Raw genomic sequence first — 23,828 nt, 5'->3', positions numbered from 1 at the left:
GGGAAGAAAAGATGGAGGAGATTCCACTGCCCCCCAACTCCTGGGCTGATTATCTGTCTGATCATCTCTCCAGTGGACCGAGGTTTCTGATCACAGTAAAAAGAGTGATCAGTCAGATTCCTAGTGAAGGCGGCTTATGGCGCCCAGGAGAGATTTTTTTTTTCTGTTTGTTTTTTTTTTCTTTCTTTCTTTTTTTTTTTTTCTTTTTCCGGTCTGCTCTCTAGAAACCCGAGAGGAAGGGATGCGTAATGGGATGCTGCACTTGTGCATTTCGGCAAAGATCTAATCTTTTTGAATTCATTGCTTGTGAGTTATTATTTCTAATCATACGCTTGATTGACTTCAGCTAAATGACTGTCTTGACTGCAGAGGCAGGGGTGTTAAATCCAAAACTATAAGTGCGCATTTTAACTGAAAATGGGGATCATCATGGAATACCTTCTCAATCAGTAGTGCCTGACACCCCCCCTCCCCATGTATTTTTAAATAGAAACTCTCTCATCCGCATGTACGAACAGAGCATCACAGAGCGTGATTGAGTTCCCAGAGAGAAGATTGAAACCCTGGAGGGGATATCAAAATGATAAAAACTGAGGCTCCCGTGGTGACACAATGAGTGTAGTTAATATGCCAGTTTAGTCTGACAAGCCAGTCAGGTGCCCCTTAAAACTCCAATTTAAGATTACCTCGTCACTTCAAAGATTCGAACAGAAAGGATGGAGAAGTAAGAGGGCTGCGGTAATATTTTTTTTTTTAGAAGCGGGACATGGCAATCCTCTGCATTTTTGCATGAAAATATCAGCACCCGGTTTCTTCCAAGCAGATACCTTCCCAGCAAAACATGGTGGCTCTTACATGGCTTGCAGTAAGATAGAGGAAAAAAAAATCCCATGTCAGAAGATCTGAACTGAGATGTGATTTCACAGCATTTTTTTTTTTAAGGAAAGCGGTTAAGGCATTTGAACATTTAAATATATTTATTTTTTGGATTTTTGCCTTCCTTGCCTTAGTAGCATATAAATATTCAAAGGTACCTTTTGGATTTTTTGAGCGAGATGAATGTTTACACAGCCCTGAGCCTTACGAGGAAATTTATGTGACTGTGTCTGTGTTAGGGATAATAACCGTTGACTTGGAGAGGAGAACCTTACCTAGAGGCAGCTGCAGGTACTCATAGATTGAGCGTGTGTGCATGTGTGTATTGCTCTCAAATGAGCAGAATTTTAAGTGGACACATGATTAATATCTGGAATTAATACCTCCACTTGGGAGAAATCCAGTGGCCAGTGTTTTCCCATACACCTTTTTTTTTTTTTTTTAAAATCAATATCTTTCCTGTTAATTTTTTTAAAATTGCTCATTTTACTTCAGGTAATAATGTTGTATATACGATCTGAGATTTAAAATACTGCTTGACTTTTTGTCAAATCACTTGAAATTTAATCTCTGTCAACACTGCGCTAAAGTGTTAAGTATTCAGGGCCCTGCAGTTTGAAAGCAAAATTTTAATTTTATCTCACCAAGTGTCCTTTTTAAAGACCGGTTTAACTCTCCCTCATGCTTGAGGGAGAGACTGGTGCGGCTGTGAATGAACCTGGTTCCTTCAAGAAGCCTTTTCTGCACAGTTAGCGCAACTGCATTCCTGAAGGGGACGTCCATGTGAAGACGTGTGTAAGCTATTCCGGGTGTGATCGTTGAGCATTAATCTTTTTATGAAGGTCACTGGACGGTAAGGAGGGACAGCTGCTAGGACAGCCCTGGGTTCTCCCAGGACCAAAAGGTTAGATAAACTGTTTTTAGGATTTATTCAGGGCAGTGATTTCCATGTCAGTTTAATTACCTTCACGTCTTACAAGACCGACAATCAGGGTACCAAGACATCTTATGAAACCACAGGCTCTGAGAACTTTGAGTCTCTTTCTGATTGGGTTTATTTGATAATCCCTCGTTTCACGGTGACCTTAGCTGAAACGAAGAGACGTTAGGACGACAAGGCCCACGTTCATGTTAGAAGATTTAATCCGGAGTCTATCATCCACCAAGAAAAATGCCTTTCATTCTCTGTCCATTTATTTGAAATTAGTGATCCAGGCATCTCTTATTGGGGTATTACTTTGATTTTTTTTAACTTAGCAATGTAACTCTGGAAATACGTTACGTAAAGGACCGCCTTCAAGGTGCACTGTGTTTAAAAAGTGATCAATCTGTGGAAAATTGTTTTTAATTGACTTCATTCTGGACACGTGACCTATTAGAAAGAAATGGATGGAGGACAGAAACTTATACAGCCAGGGTTAAGCTGGGTCATCTTATCATAGTTTTGAACAGATTTCTAAGTACTTTCTAAGTACAGAAGACCCAGGACTTGCGACATCTTGAAGACCATGTTTATTGTTATCTGGTCATTACATTGGCCATATTACAGTTAATAACTTGCATGCCATTCTTTATCCCCAGAGGCATGAAAATAAAAAGAAACATATATGATATAGAAAAGTATTTTCAGCAATTTTTCCAGGCCCATTACTTTTATAAAACACTTGAGATTTTACTTTTATTGGTGTAAGACATTTGGAAATGACTAACTAGTAAGTGGACCTAATGACATCATTCAAGTTTATATTGCTTCGTTAATAAAATGAAAAAAAAATTCACAGAGTTTCCCGAGGTTTTTTTCCATCATTTTTTATTATTATTTTTTATGATTATTATTGTTTTATGATTATTATTGTTTTTATCGCAAAAGGAAATTGTTGAAGTCATATGCTTGAAGACGCTTAGGGAACTATCTTTCATTGTGTGTGATGCTTTGTTACTGTTTGTAGATGACTAAGCAAATTTTGTGGTATTTGCCAAATTAGATTCTTTGAGAAATTTCTTTTTCTTTTTTTCTTTTTTGGAAACTGTTTTATTTCTCATTTTGCTACTGAGTTTTTGTGTCTGGAAGGTTATTTCATAAACTTCCTTTAACTCTTATTCATCTAAGAGGATTGTGGGATCTAACTGCAGATTTCACAGTCTGGTAAACACAAAATGTATTCTCATGGTGGCTGTGCTCTGCCCTTGGCAGTTCATTAAGTAGACTTCCCTGTGCTAACACAGGAACCGACTGCAACATCTCAGGCCAGACTTTCTGTGGAAGACTGCACCGCGCCTTGCCCACTTACGCCTGTACTGCTCTAGGGTTCTCCAGCATCCGGCATTCTCCATAACCAAGCTGCATGCTTTCCCTTGAAACTTTTGTGAACTAATTCTATAAGTGCTTGTTGGTTACTAGTTAGGCATGGGGTCTAATCAAAGGAGTTATTTTGGATGCACTTTTATCATCTATCTATCTATCTATCTATCTATCTATCTATCTATCTATCTATCTTCTATCATCTATCATCTATCATCTATCTATCTATCATCTATCTATTTATCTATCTATCTATCATCTATCAACTATCTATCTATCATCTATCTATCTATCTATCTATCTATCTATCTATCATCTACCTATCATCTGTCTATATATCATCTAGCTAGCTAGTTAGCTATCATCTATCTGTCTGCCTGTCTGTCTGCCTATCTATCTTCTATCAATCAATCAATCAATCAATCTATCATCTATCTATCAACTGTCTATTATCTATTTGTCTATATATCATCCATCTAGCTAGCTATCATCTATCTGTCTATCTACCTACTTATCTATCTATCTATTATCTATCTGTCTATCATCTATCATTTTTTATGCTATTGATGATTGGATGATTGCCCATTCTAATAACAACTAGTCTTTTCTAGTAGTAAGACAGGTTGTAACAGTTTTGAGACATCCGCCTATATGTAAGGACCATAAGCAAATAAGTAGACATTTCCTGTTGATTGCTAGTACTGGAGACATATAGGACATATGTTAGAATTTCTGGATGAGCCCCAAAGGGAGCAGATTCATCTGAAGGGGATTAACCCCATGCTTTATTAAGTCACCATTCATGCCAGAATCACGGCAGAGCTGGGACAGAAGCATTTACTAGCTTGGTTTCTTGTAGGAAAATCAGTAGAGAGAGTGGTTCGAGATAGCTACTCTGTGCACATTCATTCACTCACCCCAACAATAGTGCATTTTGCTACTAACCGATTCAAGGACTCGGGTTTGGGCTACATTAGACCAGGTAATTGGATTCCCTCCCAACACTAGAAATGTCTGCCGGAGCTCTGATCTGCTCTCTCACGCTGTTTATGGTTGAGACCAATCGGAAGATCGGTGTGCTTACGGTAGCTCAAATATGTATCCCCACCCCCACCCCCAGAAAAGTCAACTCATATTCTGCGCTCTGTCATAACCTATATCTAAGTAGGAGCTAGGATTCATAAAGGTTAAAAAATATATACAAAAAAAAAAAGAGTAAGGAAGAGGAAAGCTTTAGACATTTTTGTTAATAAGACGACGGAAGGAAGTCTGATGTTACCTAAAGCAGCGGCCCCTCACCTTCCTACTGCTGCAGCTGTCTAATGCAGTTTCTCATGTTGTGGCGTCCCCAACCATAAAGCTGCTTCATAACTGTGAGGTTTGCTACGGTCTCGCATTGTAATGTGAAAACCTGTGTTTCCTAATGAGCTTAGGCGACCCCAGTGAAAGAGTCATTTGACCCTGGGGGGGGGGTTGCTATCTTCATGTTGAGAACCACTGACCTAGATGGTTAGAATGATCCCTGAAAGGACCAGTTCCCCTTTATTAAATCAAGGACCAAAAATAAGTCAAGACTCAAGCATATTACCATATTTCCCTTTGCGTGGAAATTTTTATGAGCATAGGTCTTTGTAGGTAACACATTATTTTCTATTAAAAAAAAAAAGACACAGGGACATACTGTTTGGTTCATTGCGAATAAGATATCCAGTGATTTTCGTTTGTACTTACCTGTTGAAATCAAGCTTTTCTAAGCATCCATTTCTCTGGGTTATTTTACTTATTGATTGATTTATTGATCGATCGATTGATAGCTTTTCTCATACTGTAGCGTTTTCAGTAGGCTTTTTATGCCATTCTCTCCCTCCTAGACTCCCTCCCCCACCCCCGCCTCTGGTCTCACACGCCTGGTGGGGTGATGAAGCTGTGTTGCTAAGCAGAGTTCTTCCAGGCAGCTCATGCTGGGCTTCCTATCTGTCATTGCTCCACTTTCATGTTTCTGTGAGGATGGAAGTGATTTGAGACAATATCATTGGGAATAAGCTCATAGTTAAGTGCCCAGGTCTCCCCGATTCTCCATTGAGCCATCACGAGTGTCTCTGAACAGCGCCAGTGGTATTCTTGGCACGCTAGGCTCAGCGGGAGTAACACTGAAATAGCAAAGATCGAAACCTCCATCGCCAGAGAATTCTCTGCTCGCTGTATGACCTGTTTTTGTCTTCCATTTTTGAACGTGTCCAATGCCACGATGGAGATGCAAGGGAGAAGCCAGGAGATGAGAATGAAATTAGCCGGTGACACGATTGGATCAATTAAAAGAAAACCAAAAAACAAAAAAACAGAATGATCATGGAATCGCATCCGAAACTAGGGACTCTAAGCATGAAACAAAGAACCAGAAAATAATTCCAGTTTTCTGATCACAGGACTAGAGAAAAACATTTGAAAGTGAGACATTTTCTGTGACAGTTCAACGACCGCATGCGGACTCTGGGGGAGGAAAGGGGTGGTCCCAAGGAGTCTATTTGCAGAAAGACGAGGCATCGTATGGAGTCTAGGTAGTGGACAAAAGAACGTGCCATCCTTCTGGATTTTTTTTTTCTTACATGAAGTGTTGGGCTATGTAGGTGAATTAGCGGGATCTTGCAAGTGAGATGCTATGCATTTGTTAGTCCTTTCAAAATGTCTGCCGGTCTGCGGACCTCATAAAGAGAGGCGGGAGCTGTGTGAGCCTGGTTTGCCCAGCGCTTCTGTAAATGCTCCTCTCATGATATGCCTGAAAACCTTTGCCATTACAATAAAGCTAATAAAAATGGAAAACTCTGAATTCTTTATAGATGCATAAGGAAGTGTAATTTCTCTGTGACCTGAATAACTCTTTGAATGGCTGCCCTGGCCCTTTGAAAGGAGGCTCCTCTACTCTATTGCTGCGTGTGCCTTTGAACATCTTGCTATCAGACTATTTTAAGAACGGAAATAATAGACGAGGATTTAACTCAGGGTTGTACTTTGAAGGGCAGGTGGGATTCCCCTCCACACCTTCCCGAGATCCCCCCCCCCTCCCATCCTGTCGAGCACTGCTATCTAGCCCAGCGTCCTCAACGAGAGGCGATCTTTGTGATGGATAAAATTAAGCGATAATACAATTTTTTTTCCCACTCACTCGGACGCCTCCACCTTTTGGTTCCATCCCCTTGAGAATTGTAAATTGGATTTGTTATCTCGACCTTTCAAGAGGCACCATTCAGTCATCTCATTTTAGTTGGCGGCAGACAAGGCCAAGGGTGGTTCACAGAGTGGCAGGGAAGGCTGAGGGCTTGTGTGTTTGGAGTGCCGTGGCCTTGGAGAGCAAGTACATCATGGTTGAATTTGGGGAGAGATAATTCCAAGGGTGACCTCTCAGTGGAGTGGCTACTATGCTAGGCACCGAAGCTGTACCTCAGCCCCCACTGCACCAGGCTCTGGGCTGGTTTGGCTTCTTGTGTCTCTGTGTGAATTGGCATTCTGGGGCGCTTGCTGCGTTTAAGCCCTCTTCTGCTTAGGAATTATTTTTCCCATTTTGATGTGGATCCGCTGCTACTCCTCCTGCCCCTGATGTTAAGAACCAGAGGAGGAAGAGGGAAGAAGGCCAAGTCCTGGGAAGGACAGGAAGGTGGCCAGAGCTGGTGTGACAGGAAACTAGTCTCAACTACCCCGTTTTACAGATAATTTTAATAATGGCGGAGTTTGGCTCTTGCCAGGGAGAATGGAAATGACCGATAGTGACTGATAGTAAATTTCCATCCCTTTTATTTCTCTGGGTTTGGATGCTGGTCTAAGTTCTATGCTCAGGCTGTAGGAGAGCAACCGAGTACATTTTTATTAGAGACTTAGAGGACCCACACTTTTACATTCCGTGATTTTAGTTTCTCCGTTTAACTGCCGTTTGACTACTGAAGACTTTTTAATTTAAGGTGTTGCAGCTGTAGGCAGGTATGTATGGGATAGAAAAATACACATCTCACAGGGAGAAACCCGACTAGGCACACGAAGAGGGGAGCGGTGCGTTTGTGGTGTAATTAGGAGTTAAATTAAGAGCCTAGAACACCCCCTGTTCTCAGTAAATTATTCCGCTGACTGAGAATTTATGAAGTAGAAATAGATCGTTTTGAATAAGCTGAGCACTGGGACCAACTGACTTGGGGGCATCGTTAGCACCATGGGGGATAAAGGACTGTGGGCACAGCATAAAGGACTGTGCTGCTGCTCCCTGGAGGTGAGCCCAGCTGTGGAATTGTGCCAGTGTCCTGTGTAGTGGGGCGTGCAACATTGCCATGGGTCATACAGTCCTGCATGCACATTTCCTGCTGTAAGGTGTCTCTGCCCTGGGAAGTTGGCACCCATCTCATCATGGCCTCCCCGCACAGTGCCGTTAAGGGAACAAAAAGAACCCTTTGCAAAGAGCATATTCAGCTGGAGTAGCCCCTCAGAAGTGTCCTGCCTGCCTGCAACATAAGTTTGAAAGCATGCTTGCATGATCCAGGGGTGGGGAAGCCTGGTGTTTGAACCGTCTATCCCTACGGGAGATAAGACTTAGCACTTTAAGCTGTGTATGAAGGAAGCTATTCTCAGGACCAGAATCAGGCCTTTGTGTCTTGATCAAGTTCTGTTTTTAAAAATAAAGTTGCCTAAGATGACGTGACACGAATCACCAAATGGCTTTAGAAAGTGTAGAGCCATTCGGGGACTGAGAAACAGAAATTCTCGGTGGCAACCAAGGCACCTAAGGAGCTAAATCCGCCATTGAATTTTTGAAAACCGTTGCTTCAGGGAACGTTACATGATTATTTAAGCACTGCTCATGCTTCACGCACGGCATAGAAGACATGATGTAACGTTGCCAGCCCGGCTCAGAGCACAAGTTGGGCTGTATTGGTCTCGACGTTGCTCAACGTCGCCTTCCTCTTTTTGAGTGATGAATTTAAAAGGAAAAAAAAATTTCTGAGCAGATGGAGAGTAAATTGCTTGGACTACAGGCGCTGGCAGCTTATATGCATTTTGTTGTGAAGGTTGTAGCTTTGGGAGGGAGGAGGGGAGGAGAGGAGGTTGCTGAACCATACATGTTAGGAGTGTGGCTGGTCCAGGTCCTTTGATAGACACCGGCCACATTTAGTAGCCAAGGTGAGGTCCTTTTGACGTTGAGGATACATGTGTTTATTTTAATGAAATGTCACCCCCCACACCCTACCTGATACCTCTTTCACATCACCTCAGAATAAACTTTTTGAGAGGTGGAGAAAGAAGTAGCAGAGGCCCAGGTGGGTGGAAGAGGGGACGAGGAGTTTTCCATGGAAAAATTCAAGTGTGGCTACCGGATACAAGTGTGGCTACGACAGATTTAATATCATGATGATTTAAAATATAGCACCAAATTGTTTTCGATGTCTGTAAGATAGGTTAGTAAAACTGGAACATTTGGGGGAAAAAAACCATTAGTTTTAAAAGCCCGTACGTTGAATGGCCAGCGTTGTCATAAATGATGTTTATAAGGGAATGGTTAGCTGCGCTTAGGCTCAACTGCAGATGTTTGGGGAAGGAGAAGGGAGCACAGGGCTCGCTGCGGAAGGGAGAGGGGCAGCCCCTGCCCTGCTGTAAGTGTGTGTGATGGGCTTCCTGCTGGACAGGGAAGACAGAGTGAGGACTGCTCTCATCTTTTTAACTCAGTGGGTTGAAATATTGTTAGTATTCACAGTAGTGTGTTTCAGAAGGATTTTCTTTTGTGTGTTAGGATATAAATTGTATTCTGGCTTTTATGGAATTGGGAAATTTAGAACATTGCTCATGAGAAGTTCGGACTAATGTTTATCATTATATTACCCCCCCCCTTTTTTTTTTAAATGAACCATTGGATAAAAAAAAAGCCTCAACATAGAGTAATGTGCTTATGAAAGAAGAGGTTTAAAATTAAATAAGAGACTGACAATGGAGAGGAAAGCACGGTTATTTACAACTTTGGCAGATTTTGGGGGAAAATTTCCTGTTCATAATGTATATATTTAAAGGGCAGTGATACACGCTTGCTGAAGGAGGGGCAGGTGATGTTAACTGCTGTTCATAGTGTACTTGACAGCTGCGGCACTCTTTGGTGGCTTCATGAGACAACAATTATCATCTTGACTTTATGGAAGAGGAAATTGACACTTGGAGATGTTATGCAACTTGTCAAGGGTATTAGCTAAGGATTAGTTCAGGTGGGAATTCAGGTGTCACGTTGGTAGCCTTGTGAGAGCATGTGCGTGCACTTGTATGCATATGAATGTGTGCATGTGGGTGTTCATGCGTGCATGCGTGAGTGCGTGTGTGTGTGTGTGTGTGTGCGCGCGCTCGCGTGTGTGTGTGTGTGAATAGCAGGAGCTAGAACTTTGCAGCAATCAAAAGAAGAGCAGGTAGATACATGGGTGGATGACAGGGAAAGAGAAAGGAGGGACTTGTTTCTGAATTAAATGGATCCACTGGTTGTCTACTGGGAAGAGGAGAAGAGCTGTTCTAAGGGGGAAGGCCAATGTTACCCCATTCTTTACTTTGCTTTAGAAGCTCAGGTGCAAGCCGCTCCCAAGTCAGAGAAAATCAATTCTGGTGTTCCTCCTGTTAAGGCAGAGCACCCCCGAGTTTGAGAAGGAACTTCTTAAAATTTGAATGAAAATGTGTTATTTTAGAGATCTGCAGCTGCTGTTGGTCCAAGCACATGGAATCGCTTGGCTCACGGCTTATGGTATATGGGCAATGGCGGGGCTGGGGCAGGTCGACATACTGCATTGATTTACAGCCCGTGGCCTGTGTTGAGCCCAAGCCACGAGTGCCGTCTCCTGCTCTCATCTGTTTCTGAGCACCTTCTCACCTTGAAGTGACCTGAGTAATACCGTATAGGAAGCAGGAATTTTATTAAAATGGGGAGAGCTATTCCATCCTTTAGAAAATCGTCTTATTCAGTGCCAAGAGCAATAGAAACGCTTCCCTCCCCCCCTGCTTCCTCTCAGTGCCCCATACTGACTTTACAAGGAGGGAAGAAAGCCCGTTATTGAGGACAATATTGAAGGGAAGAGAGGTCAGGGCAGGCAGGGAAAGGGAGACTCTTGTCAGAACAATACATTCTCTGTGTTATTTAAAATAGTATGTGACTTTAATTCTCGGTTAAAGCCCAGAGCTGAGCCTGCTGAAATATGTATAGAACAGCAGATCTACTTTTGTACCCGAGAAAGGATGAAGGTGTTGGCAGCGAGCCACACTGAAGCCTTGGGGTGAGAGTTTGAAGGTGGAATTTGCAGGGTTGGGGGTGTGTGTGTGGAGGGCAGGGGTCACAGAGGCAACAGGATGTTCCATTTGCAGCTGGTAGGTCAGCTTTAAGCCACCAGTTAGCTTGAGTTTACCGTTGCCGTAGACTTCTCCCAGTTATCACGACTGTCATCTGCCAACAGTGCAATTTTCTGCTGTATTAATGTGGTTAGATGAAAGAGCGTTTAAGAAAATTATCAAATAAAGGTTTACAGCGATTTACCTCATTCTTCTCACCGGTATCCTTGTCTCCAAACATGCTGAGTTATGGTCTCAGGCCTTACGTATGTTCAGGAGAAACTGATCCACTGTGTCTTAACATGTGCTTTCCTTCCTAATGCTCCAAAGAGGCTTTGGGGAAAGGGAGGATATAAATACAGAAACCACCTTCTAGCAGCTGCCTCTAGTTAGCTCTGAGCGCCCCCACCCCCACCCCACCCCACAATCCCCATCTTTGAAACCTTCCTTACAGGGGCGCCTAATCTGTCCCACATGCTCTCCTCCCGGTGCAGCCACAGTCCCTTCCCTTGTTGCCCTGTATGATTGAGAGCAAACAGGAGAGATTAACTAGCTTGACTCTGGTTGAGGTCACTGTCTTTAGGGTGCTGGTTTGCAAGAGTTGGTGAGCAGGAAGAACACAGATGTCAGTCACATGTAGCCTGAAAGAGATTAATAACAACACCTGAGATGCCGTTAGAACTTTCAAGGTATCCCCCAATTAAGTGCTCTGTGAAAATGGCCCAGCGAGGAGACTGTCAGCCACTGATGGAAGGCCATGCTTTGATGAGTGAATGGCTTTACCTCAGGGATCATATCCCACAGTCTAGGGAGTCAGGACTTCAAACGCCACCCAGCTCTTTTCACTTACATCCGACCCTTGTTTTGACAGTCCTGGGTGTGGCAAGTGTGACGATGCCCATCTGTGTCCTGCCATGTCCCCAGCAGATGTGTACTGCCACCTTCTAGTTTAAAGTTCCAAATGTTTTCTCGCAGGTGCCATTCGTGCTATTGAGTCAGATCTCCATTCATTCATTTCGATACAGTGAAGCCAAAGTTGACTATAGAGCAGACAAGAGACTGAAGTGTATCATTTTCTTTGCAGAAACTATTTCTCGGAAGCCGTTTGTTACTGTTGCCGAGAAGACATGAAATCCATAGACATCTTAATCTTGTGACTTTTAAAATATGATACTGGCTCAGTTTAAACAAACAAACAAAAAAATCAAGACTAGGATTAGTGAGACGGAGCAGCTCTTTTAGGCGTGTGGCCCTCAATCTATCAGCCAAGGGCTATCGAGTGTTTGGATTCCTATGCATATATGTGCAGTACCATTGGTCCATAACCTCTAAGGTTTGAGAAATGACTGCCCTTCACCTTGAAAAAGGAATAGCTGAATTAGTCCTTACAGAATCGCCTTGCTCTGATGATTCTGCCTCCGAACTGATAGTCTTTGTAAAGTGAGGACTCAGCCTATCACAGCCTGCTTTAAAAGGTCACTGTCTCTTGCAGAGTAGATTAGCTTGCTCCGTTCCACGGGCAGGAACCACTCTGCAGCTCCGTAAAACTCGACCCGGGAAGTAAATTTCTGCTGTCGCTTTGGCTTGCTCCTGGAAAAGGAATTTCAAGCCCACCAGTTTTCACTTCCTAACAGAAGTCACGGTTCCTCATAGGTAGGGAGACAAGATGGATGGGAACCGTGTGTCTAGCTTGCTTCTGCTTCCAGCAGGTCTTCGCTGCTAATGCATGCAGTTTACCAAATAGGAGAGACATGCGTGGAAACATGTCAATGAAGCTGGTGATTAAATACATAGGTATCGGGGCTACTTGTCAGCAGGGGAGCCACAATGCCAATGGGAAGGAAGTACTGTTTGATGGAGCGAATGAACACCCGCTTCCTTTGGGGCTGTGTGTCTTTTGGAAGGAGGGGTCTACTTTCCTAAAGTATGATCTTCCTGTAGGATTCTTCCTGTATCAGAGTAGTTTATCATGTTACCTAGAAGGACCTTAAAGTTTGTAGGAAACCAAGAAATAAAAGTTTTCAGGATACGTTCTTGAAGAGCTATGATTAATTCTGTGTATGTCGCCTGCTTTAAGCAAAGATAAACTGTAACTGTCCTTCCAGGAACGAATTCTTCTGGCGGGCTCTAGGAAGAGGAAATTCTGGTTAAATCTGTTTAATCCTCAAAACAACGAAGCAGTTATAAATGCTTTCACTGCAAATGGTTCTGAAATGCCATCGTCCTTACAAGACCAGGTCTGGTAGAGTATGGTGAGTTTTCTCAATGAGCCAGGACCCTCATTAAGAATACCAGCTACACAGCTCTTTGGCAAACCTGGGAAGCACTCAGGAGCCTTTGAGTCTGTAGGTTTAACTGACTTCTTTTTTATGATTTTCCCCCAGATGGCTGGTCTTCCTGCCTCCTGCCAACATTGAGTTTTGCTTCTTTCCCCCCCAGAAGTCCAGAGCCTCTGGGCATGGTGATCTTCTAATTAGTTTTTTCTCTCTGCTTCCTTGTGACCACTTCTGTTCTCCTCTGCCAAGTTTCGACCCCTGGGAGCCTGTTCCAGATTGCCAGAGCAGCCCTTCCCTCTCTTCTGGATCACCTAGAACCAGCTGGGGATTGCCGATAGGGTCTAGATTAATAACCTAACGATTACGAAATAATACTCTTACTGGACCAGCAGTGTCTGATGAGGATAGGACAGCTGATCACACTGCTATACATTTGAGAAAAGTGCCTGTACTTAACGAGCTGCTGTTCTCTTTTACCTAAATATTGTGTGCTATTTTGTTCCTGTTTATTTGAGCCTCCTTAGTGTTGACCAGGGGGAAGGGAAGATGACCAATCCCATTGCATCTTTTCAAGGCAGATAACATACTGTCATTTCCATTTTTTGATCTATGATCCAGTGAGTATTTTTTTTCTGACATGATGTTTTTTGCTGGGAATATATATCCACAGACATTGACAGACCTGCTTTGAGTCAATAATAACAATATTCAGAATTAGGAAGACGTCATAAGGAGCAGCAGCTAGGATGATAAAGGGAAGTGACTGTCTTTTTCTCCATCTTGAACTTTCATGTTAGAGTGAGATGGTGAAAGGACACTTACTGAGCGTGCTTTTGCTCTGTGTCCCATGAGGGATGTGCACATATCCGGAGCATCATAAATCCCTATTCTTTCTCTGCCTCCGATGTGAACTCACGTCTCTTTATCAAGATTAATGAGGGGGTTAAATTCGGAGTAATGCTCGTTATTGGTGTTCAGTAACTTCAGGAAAATTTAAATACATGCATTAGGGCTAGACAGGGAAAATAATTGATCCCTGGAAAGCTTCAACTTGCTCTCTGCAGAAGCACGGGGTTTGAGACGACGTCTAGTGTTTAATGACCATGTTGTCACCCGGGTCCCTATCTCAGCCAGTCATCCTTGTGCAGTCAAGCTCACAGGGACGCCAAGTTAGACCCCCAAATTATCTCATTATTCTTACTTATATAAATGTCAATGCAGAACATAAAGAGAAAGCACAGGTTGCTGTACGGCACCTAGAACAGGGTCTGGTTAGTTTAAATGCCCCTCCATTAAGGCACGAGTCTCCCATAGTGTTTCAAGTGCGCTTCGGATCGTTTTGCTTTCAGGGGTTGGGTGGGGGGATTATTTGATTCTGAAACAAAGTCTTGCTATGTGACCCAGGCTATCCTGGAACACATGATCCACCTGCCTTAGCCTCCCAAGCATTGGTATTATATCAATAATATACTGGGTTTACTTAAGAACAAAAAGAAGGTCATTGTCTTATCTCCTACTCGACTAATTCTCTTGCATATTCCTTTGCTACTTCCCAACCTTGTTTGCTCTTGTACAGTTGGTTTGTTTGCCCTGCTTTTTTATTTCTGCATTTATTTCTACCGTCTTGAAATAACTGTGCATCGCAAAGCAGTTCTTGGTGGAGACCGAGAATGCCTTACTTCGCCCTTCCTGGTGCTGTGGTTTGAGGTTAACACACGTTCTCCAGTCATCCCTACAGCACAAGCAAGAGCTGAGGTGAAGGGGGAATTCATGAAGCGGTATCTGCTCTCTAATCAGACCAAACCATTGTGCAGAGCCAAGGATTCCTTTTCTTCTCCCTGGGAATGGAGTACAAAGCCACCGTTTAAAATATTAATAATGTACTTATATGAGTGTCGTTACTTCGAGACAATCTAGACGTCTTTAGAAGTTAGTTTGGAATTCAGTCTGCATCTGTCCGGGAGTAAGGAGTTTTCTAAGTTTGTCACATACTAACTCTAAAGGCTAGCTTTAACACTCTGCATTTTCTAGTTTGGAGACATTGTAGCTTGGGCTCACTCAACTTTCATTAGTTTATACAAAAGGAATCTAATCTTTTCTGTTTGCTTGTTTTAACAGTTTTTGAGAATATCACAAAATTACATCATTTCCCCCTTCTCATTCATCCCTTCACCGTGTCCCTTGTACTCCCTTGCTCTATTTCAAATTCATGGCTATTGTTAGGTATACATGCATATATATATATATATATATATATATATATATATATATACATATATGTGTGTGTGTGTGTGTGTGTGTGTGTGTGTGTGTGTATAAATATAGCCTATCCAGTCTGTTTAATGGTATAATGTCACTTGTGTGTTTTCAGGGCTAGCCATCTAGTATCGGACAACCAGTTGGTCTGCTCTTCCTTGGGAGGACTATTTCTTCTACTCAGCATTCCTCAATGGCCTGTAGTTCTTAGTGTAGGGTTGAGGTCTCTTGGGATTTTCCCATCACCCTAATCATGTCTATTGGAGTCATCCTAAAGTTGGACTTGTTTAAGCAGCCATGTTGTTGAGACTTCATGGGTGTGGCTTCTCTGGCATTTCTTAGAGACACAATCTCATAGCAAACTCCCTGATTCTTTGGCTCTTGCAATCTTTCTGCCCCTCTTCCTCAATGTTTTCTAAACCTTAGGCGTGTGTTATAGACATATTCATTCCACAGCTTTACACTTTTGTGGTTGCAAAGAGAAGCTCCCTTGATAAGGAGCAAGATGTACACTTACCTGCAAGTCTAAGGATAAATATTTAGAATTGCTTTTTGTACTTGGAGTCTTTCCTTGTCCTGATCAGCATACTTCTCCTTCTCTGGGCTCTCTAAAGCTCTTCAGAGGGTAGAGATCAGTTTTTAAGATGAAGACCAGGTGCAAATGTACTGTGTATTTGAGAATTAAAAGAGAAAACATTTTTAATATCCTCGCCAATTACCTTCAACTTATTGTTGTCATTTTTGACCACAGCAATATACGGGTTGTAATCTTCAGTGAATAGTCAGTGGCCAGCAGTTCCTCTTCTGAGGCTGTAACTGTCATTTTGAAGCCCATTGATCATCCTCCAAGTGTAATTTATATTCACTTCTCCTAAATGTACGCCATTAAAGCTGCCTAACTCCAGCTTCTGTGCCACTGCTCTGTCCATTCGCCTGGCCCTGTGAGTTCTTACTGTAATTCATCTTTGGTCAACTTGGCATTCACTTTAGTTTTGTCACCTCCAAGCCTTGGCTTACAGTCACTTCCTCTGGGAAGGAGCCCGTGATTAACCCTGACTGGCACTGATCATTCATGTTTGACATCAGTGTGGCATCCGAGAAACCTCAGCCTCTATGATCTTCTGGGTTGACAGATCACTCTTGAGTCTCACTTATTCATTTTCCATGGACTTGGGAGACGTCACACAAATGAGGAGAGTCCTTCAAAGAGCCCGAAACCATGGGATGTAGCTGCCACATTCAGTTTTGTCCACATGCCTTCCTAGAAGTAACCTCTTTTTGAGTGTGTACCAGGTACCTGCTAGAAGCCACCTCCTCCTGACAGTATATCAGGTATCTCTCCTAGGCGTGCTTCTAGAGGAGCGCGATGGCAGTGTTGCAATGGTAAGATTTTACTAGACACACACTTTAGCAATCGTTCTTTTATTTCCCCCTCTTATTAAATCTTTGAGGTTTTGTCACTTGCTTCATGAAGATTTTCTTTCCATACATATTTACTAAATCTTTGTAGACCTCAGTGAGTCATTGCTACCTGTTACCAAAGGGTTCGTATAGGTCTCTAGTAGGTTTCAGTCTATTTCACTTTACTTTTAAGATTGCTGTTTAGAAGGTCCAAAAATCAACAGGGTACAAAAAGAAACATATCAGGAAGCCTTCCTTTCCAACTTGCCTCTCTAACCCTGTCTGCACCGTCCCCCAAAGGAAACTATTTCTTCCTGTTTGTTGGGTATTCTATACTTGTGCAAGCGCAGCAAGCATGTACACAGAATATTATGTTCCTTACCAAGAGATTATCACACTCAGGGCATGTCAAGTTCTGTGTGTGTGTGTGTGTGTGTGTGTGTGTGTGTGTGTGTGTGTGTGTTGCTTTTCAAAATTGGAGACTTATCCCTATCAGCATTGAGAGAGCACTGTCTTTATTCATCACAACTTCATGCGATCCTACTGTCTGGGGAGCTTGTAGTTTGTTTCGGTGGTCCTCGTTGGTGAACTCTTATAGCATTTTGCTATGTAAGGATGCCGGAGAGAATGACCTTGTGCACACATCATTTCAATGTGATTTCTTCCGGTCTTTACTGTCCCCTACCTTTCCCATGTATTCCTCTTGGGCCATAGGGAGACTATGCATGTTTCTATATCCTTATTATATCCACAGTGACCTTCCAACTAGAGGAACAATGCCTTGAAATGTAGGATGCCCTGGGTCTGGTCTATCTGTGTTTCCTATGAGTCTCAATCCTGCATTCCTCCCTGGACAACTAAAGTGACTTAGCTCAAAGAGACCAAATATAATTTAGAGGAAATATCCCACTGTCAGAGATAAACAGTTAAACTGTGTGGAGTTCTACTAGTGAAATATTTTTTTAAAGTACTTATGCTATTGGTTATTTTAAAGAAAATGAATGAAACTATTATATTTATATTTAAAAGTAGAAAAGTAGTTGAGCATCCAGTTTATGTCCTAGCTACTGTTTGGGTTCCATGACTCTTCTGAACTCTGGGCTGAAAGGAGCAGCTATACGTTGGTCAGTGTGTATTTGTGGGTGTGCTCGAACAGACCGTCACAACACACAGCATTCCAAAGGAAACCTTGTAAATAGTTTTACTACGAATATTCATGGTAATGAAAGCATTCAGAGTGACGGGTTTAATAAGAGAGCTTTGCAGAGGCACACCAAGCATTTGTTTGCCTTCTTCCCACGTTTATCCTGCCAGTCCCCATAAACAATATGGCTCCTCTTTCATTCCCTATGAAGACTGTAACATTTTCAACTGAATAATTCTATTTTAAGGCCTTTGTTTTCTTTTGTAGTTTCCTTCTCATCTCATTTTATACAGTGCGTGACCCACTTTGCACCCTGAACCTCCCTCTCTCCCTCCCTCCCTTCTCTGAGACAGGGTCTCGTGTAGTGTGGACTGGCCTTAAAGTTCCTATGTATGTGTATGCAAATGACCTTGGACACCTAGTCTTCCCGTCTCCATCTCTCAGAGGTTGGGATCTGCGCATGTGCCATTGCACCTGGCAACCTTGTCTTTCCGGTAATTAAGCAGAACTAGTGTTTTCATAGGACTTAATTTATTCCATTCATAGGTAAATTCGATTTATCCCTTACCCACTGTTTCCTGTGTTTACTTTCCACCGCACACATAAATTATTATGGATAAGATGGCCAAAAGAGTGCCAGATCCAGTGTACGCTTCAGTAAGGGAAATATTCGGCTCATCTGATTCCTCATTTGTCAAATGAAGGCGATAGGACCTGGATAATATTGAGAGGTGTTATAAGTATGAGGATAAAGTGTCTATCATGGTTGTTAGTTATGGTAAATGCCCAATAGACAGAAGTTCTGAATATCCTTTCTGACATATAATGCTTGGTGAGTTTCTTTTGCCTGCTTAGAGGTTATTGGAAATAGTTAGATTATTCAAACGCTGTCTGACGATCACCTCACACACATTAGAGAAGTGACCGTAGATGGGGCGAGCCGTTCCCTGTGCTTACGTGCGAGGAGTATTTGGCGTCTGCTCACGACCTCTCTATTTTCCTGGCAGTCCATTGGAATGCTGGAGAGGATACACTTCTATCATCGCATTATCAGCCGCTGAAGAATTTTCAGTTTTCTGCTCACTCAGTGCTTGTAAAAATTGAATATATATCGCTTCCCCTTTATCATGTTCAAAATCTCTGGTTCACAGTCTGTTGAAATTCATCTTGTTATATTCAAAATGCGTCTCCGGGAAGCGGCGACGGGACCCAGCCTCGAGTCCACTTACTGCTCCATGGTTTTGCCGCAGCTTCTTTTCTACATTTACTTGGAGATATTTTTGTTTTAATCTCCTATTCCTCTTCTCTAGCCAAGTTTTGTGTGTGTGTGTGTGTGTGTGTGTGTGTGTGTGTGTGTGTGAAAAGTAATATTTTATCCAAGCTATATTCTGTGTGATACAATATGGCTGTGTTTCAAGATGTTCCCTCAGCTTTTTCATCCAGCTACTAATTCGATGCTGTGAAAAAAGAAAAAAGGAAAAAAATCAAAAAACCGAAAAACCTAGCTGATGTTTGCGGTGATGGGTCAGGGCCAATAGAAGGAAATAATTTTGAGGAAGATGAATCCATTTCCAAGTAATGTTGGCTGAGTCAAAGTTTACATTGGAATTTGTTAAATTGTCTGATAGAAACCAAAGTTGACTGGGAGAGGGCTGTGTGTGCTATCTTTGCCTGCTCACGTGTACCTCATGGTACGTGCATGCAGAGGACACGGTTTTACTTTGATAGTTACTTTTAGTTAGTCCTTTAGAAGGATTAAATTGTAATTTTCATGGTCCCGACTGAATTTTTTTTTCCTGGTGGGTCTTTTAAACAATACTCCTAAAACCAACTTAAAAATAACATGCTATTTCCTAAAATATTTTCTATGTGTGCTTGGCAGGCAGTCCAACTCCTATGTCTCCTTCAATCATTGTTCCAGATCTGAAGGAAGTGAGCATTATTAACCCCAGTGCACAGGTAAAGAAATCAACTCAGGGAAGTTAAGTGGCTTGCTCATGGCCACACCGCTATTGGGTTGCCAAAGTTGATGTTGAGTCTTGATTTATACACCATTCAGTGTTTTATTGAGTTTCTGATTTATGTGGAGGAACCCGTGTGATTCTTTTTTTTTTTTATTTACCTTACCACTATTACTTTAAAAAATTTTTTTTCCCTCTAAGAGTCTAATGTCTCAGTAGTGACAAAAAGAGTTGTTAGTAGTTTCTCCCAGTCTGCTTTGGACAAGAATGGGTGGGAGACTCTCGTAAGGATATACCAACTTCACACATCTCCTGTTGCTGGGAGATCGCGATTTTAATTTAATGAGGTAAGTCACTTAGCCAAAGACAGATTTGGGCTCCTTTTCAAATTATTGTGATTAATATTGGTAAATTGTGATAATTGCTTCTGATAAATTACTAGAAAAATGGAAGAGATTTGTTGTTACCTCCTACAAGGAAGATGAGTGCTCGTGGGGTCCTTGCCACCTGAACGGCATTACTCAAGAGAGGGACCCAAGTTCCTATGCTTGGAAAATGCAGCACCAATGTACTAGGACTCTGAGTCTCGTGCTTAGCAAGGTAGCTCTGCCCCAGAAGATGGATTCTAGAGAGGGCACCATGATCGCAGGGCCTCCAGTGGGAGATTGCCGTGGAGTTTCACTCTTTATTTATTTAATGTATATGAGAACATGGTCACTGTCTTCAGACACACCGGAAGAGGGCATCAGATACCATTACGGACAGTTGCGAGCCACAATGTGGTTGCTGGGATTTGAACTCAGGACCTCTGGAAGAGCAGCCAGTGCTCTTAACCACTGAGCAATCTCTCCAGCCCAGACTTTTCACTTAAGACACTGAACTTACAGGGATCTGAGGGAGCAACTCACGTGTCACCCTTGGTGCAGTTCTGCTTACGAAATGGTTAAGATGATGCGTTTAAGGTTTTAACACAATAAAAATCTTTAGTCTTCCAACTGAGTGGTTTCGAATAAAAAACTTAGCGTCGCTACTTTTCGCCTTGACTTTTGTTTTTCCAATCTCATTTTGACAAGGAAGAAGGGAACATTGTTTCCCCAGACAGCTTAAGGAAAATAAACATGTGGGGCGTTTGGGTTATGGCCTTAGAATGCCTTTCTGTGGCTGCCCTATGTGGATATGTATGTATTTTTACTCTTCTTAGGATTGGGTTGCCACTTTTTATTTTGTGCCAGACATATCATACACTATTTTTGAGAAATTAGTGTAGTGAGAGGCTGGAGAGATGGCTCAGCACTGAAGGTTCTTTCCAGAGGACCAGGGTTCAATTCCCACCACCCATGTGGCAGCTCACGACTGTAACTCCCAGATCTGACACCCTCACACAGGGAAGAAAAACACCAGTGCACATAAAATAAAAATAACTTTAAAAAGCAGAATGAGGACATTGAGGTTGGACAGCTTAGCTAGCAGGAGTGAAGGGTTGGAGCTGAATACTCTGATTCTGAGATTCTTGCTCGAGCCTTGGGGTGAGGCACCGGTGGGGTGTGGTCGTGACTTCTGCTTTGAGGGAAGGCTACCCAGATAGGTGCCCTTCACAAAACAAGATGTATGATTTCTGAGGAATTATAAAGTTGAGTTCCTAGTGAATTAATTTCATCTTTCCATCCCCGGCTTCCCCTTAATGAATTATGGCTTTTTTTTTTCCTGTGAAGAGTATTTATTAAACAGTGAATTTTAGCTGGTACATGATGATACAGAACAGCTGAGTTCGTGTTAATAGCATATTTAAGCTCTATATGATCGGATAGCATGATTTTAATTCTTGGGGTTTGGGACAGGGTTGTATCAAACATATCTGTTTCATAATGAGCCCCCAGTTGTAAGCCGAGTTCTGCCTTTATTAAATTGTACAGAGAAATCCCTTTGTAAAGTCAGACTGACTCCTTCCTCCTTGTAGGAAGACAGATTAATAATATTTCACTATTAATTAGGTCCCATCTGCTCATCCTGCTTTCTATTCTAAAGGTTACACTTATTACCATATTCACAAACCAACCCAACTGTGTAATCGAAGTTTTTTTTTAAAAAAAAAAGAATATTTTTTAAGGTTTAATCTTGGTTTTTGTAGTCTTCTGGCTGCTCCAGAGGACAGGCCACTGACTCGCTTTCCTTCTTTTCCTTTATTTTCTTTGATTCCCTGTTGTTTCTTCTTGTCATCCAGCCAGATGCCACAAATTACCCAAAATCAAACTATCTGATATGAGATACAGTAATGAAAGACGTGGCACACCCACTTAGCCGTCGGTTTGGCCCAGGGCTCCCGTCAGGATCCAGGTCACAGAAAGGAACCTTGGAGCCATGTAAGGCTCCAGTCCTTAGCATCTGAGGGTAGTGAACATTTTTACTCCCCCCACCCTCACTTCTTTCTTCTTTTAATTTCAAGTGGAGCAGCACCTCGGTGTCCACATCTCAGTGAGAGAGGACCCTGCTCGACCAAGCCTTAGGACACGTCTTCGGAATGTGCTGCAGGAGGATGAGAAAATCTTTGGAAGGAAGCAGGCCCTGACTTCGTAGCTAAAAATATGAAGGGGTAAAGTCCATACCACAAATTGAGTAAACTTTGATGATAGGGGATTACTGGAACATTTTATTAAGTTGGGTTTTGCTTAAAAAAAAAATTAACTTTTGAAAAAAAAAATTGAATCCCTGAGCTTGTGTGTAAGGGCTTGGCTTGTGGATGGCGGTTGTTACAGCAGCTGGCACAGTTCTCCAAACCCCCTACAGCCGCACCCTTCAGTGATCTGGCTCATTTCTTCCTTTCCTGGCCTCTTCCTGCCCCTTCATGGTAGATGCTGGCTGCCTGTTTCCTGGTAGCCCCGTGCACATCTATCCCGGGACAATGTAGCTACCTAGTCTCCTTTTGTAGTTTTTCCCACCGCATCCATTTGCAGCCCTACTTAGAAACTGCTTGTGTATGAGTACCAAGATATGTCCTCTCTCACCATCCGTCTCTCCTCCCAGGATGTTCTTTTCAGGACCGTCATGGCCGCCGGCATTTTCAGAACTCTGTTGATGAGGTAGTTTCACTCAGGCATAGTATTTGAAAAAAGATGCACTCACTCTTTTAGATTTAGTTCTTGGAAGAGCAGATAATTAAAGAGAATGGGGGTGGGGGGGGTGAGTGGGGAGATGGCTCAGTGGTTAAGAGCACTGACTGCTCTTCCAGAGGTCCTGAGTTCAATTCCCAGCAACCACTTGGTGGCTCACAACCCTCTGTAATGGGATCGGATCCAGCAAGGGAAGCTGGATCGTTGGTCTTTTAAAATTGCTCTTCAGGGAGGTCTAATGGGCAGCCCCTAGTTGAGCACCCAGCTTTAGTAGCGCAGAAGGCTCTTAGAGAACTGGAGTTGGAGTTGTCTTAGTCCCCCAACCTCCATCCCCCACCGGTCAATGGGACTTAGAAACAGTCCAGTTCCTCACTGTAGTCTAGGCTTCATTCACAACAGTGGAATTATCAGAGTCCGGCCAGAAGTCCCCTTACTTTCCAGAAAGGCGCCCAGTCACGAGTGCCTTGCTGGGGAAGTCAGTCCTGTGCTGTGAAGGTGCTGCCTCCTAGAAACCATCTGGCCTTGTTTTGATGGCCTGGATGGATGATTGACAGTGAGGAGTGCTCGAAATGGCCGAGTATATGTGTATGATGAGTATTTTCCTTCAAACGTGGGCTCTCTCAGCTGCTCTCAAAGCCGGCTCGGAACAGGTGCTAATGTACACCGGCGCACAGCAGAGTCACACAGACACTGCTCAGCGCGGGTGCGGATGGCGATCACAGGCCTCAGCCCTTTCTCGGGGTTATTGCTCACATCTCTTTATGTGTCTCACGGCTGCTCTGTGACACATTAAATGTGACAGATTTCTGTCTCATCGCTACTTCTCCACGACTACTCAGAAAAATTAGTCAGAAGATGATGCACACAGGTCTTCCGGTTTCTCCTGTGTCCATCATGGCGCATGCGCTGGAGTGGGCCAGTGAGGAATGGCAGCAGTCTCCCTGGTTTGCCATTCGGGTCGGGCATCCGGAAGAGCGATGACTTGTTCTCATTGCAGTTTCCCTTACCTTCACCTCCGCCTCACTCACTGCAAGCTCTTCTCACAGCCACTGATCCATTGATGCTGCTGAGGCCTCATCCAGGCGTCAGGCCCTCCTCTTGTGAGTTCTCTCCCTGCCAGCTCCGCCAACGGTATGACTTGTGGGAAGTCCCTGGCATCCCTCTATCTTGTCTGAG

The 23,828-nt window shown here is 42.9% G+C and overlaps 1 protein-coding gene across 5 annotated transcripts in view; it reads left to right on the top strand.

Annotated features, from left to right (window-relative positions):
- Efna5 (ephrin A5) overlaps positions 1–23,828 on the top strand; it is a 278,611-nt gene that overhangs the window by 51,704 nt on the left and 203,079 nt on the right. Inside the window, exon 1 of one of the 5 annotated variants that reach the window (XM_063266542.1) lies at positions 1–23,783. This exon is cut by the window's left edge and continues 51,085 nt beyond it. In XM_063266542.1, coding sequence (XP_063122612.1) covers positions 23,554–23,783 — 230 coding nt within the window. In that variant the 5' untranslated portion in view covers positions 1–23,553. 5 annotated transcript variants of the gene reach the window in all.

The sequence above is a fragment of the Rattus norvegicus genome, chromosome 9 (genome assembly GCF_036323735.1).
Source record: "Rattus norvegicus strain BN/NHsdMcwi chromosome 9, GRCr8, whole genome shotgun sequence".
In the NCBI taxonomy this organism is placed as follows: Eukaryota; Metazoa; Chordata; class Mammalia; order Rodentia; family Muridae; genus Rattus; species Rattus norvegicus.
This window is presented reverse-complemented; position numbering and strand designations above follow the sequence as displayed.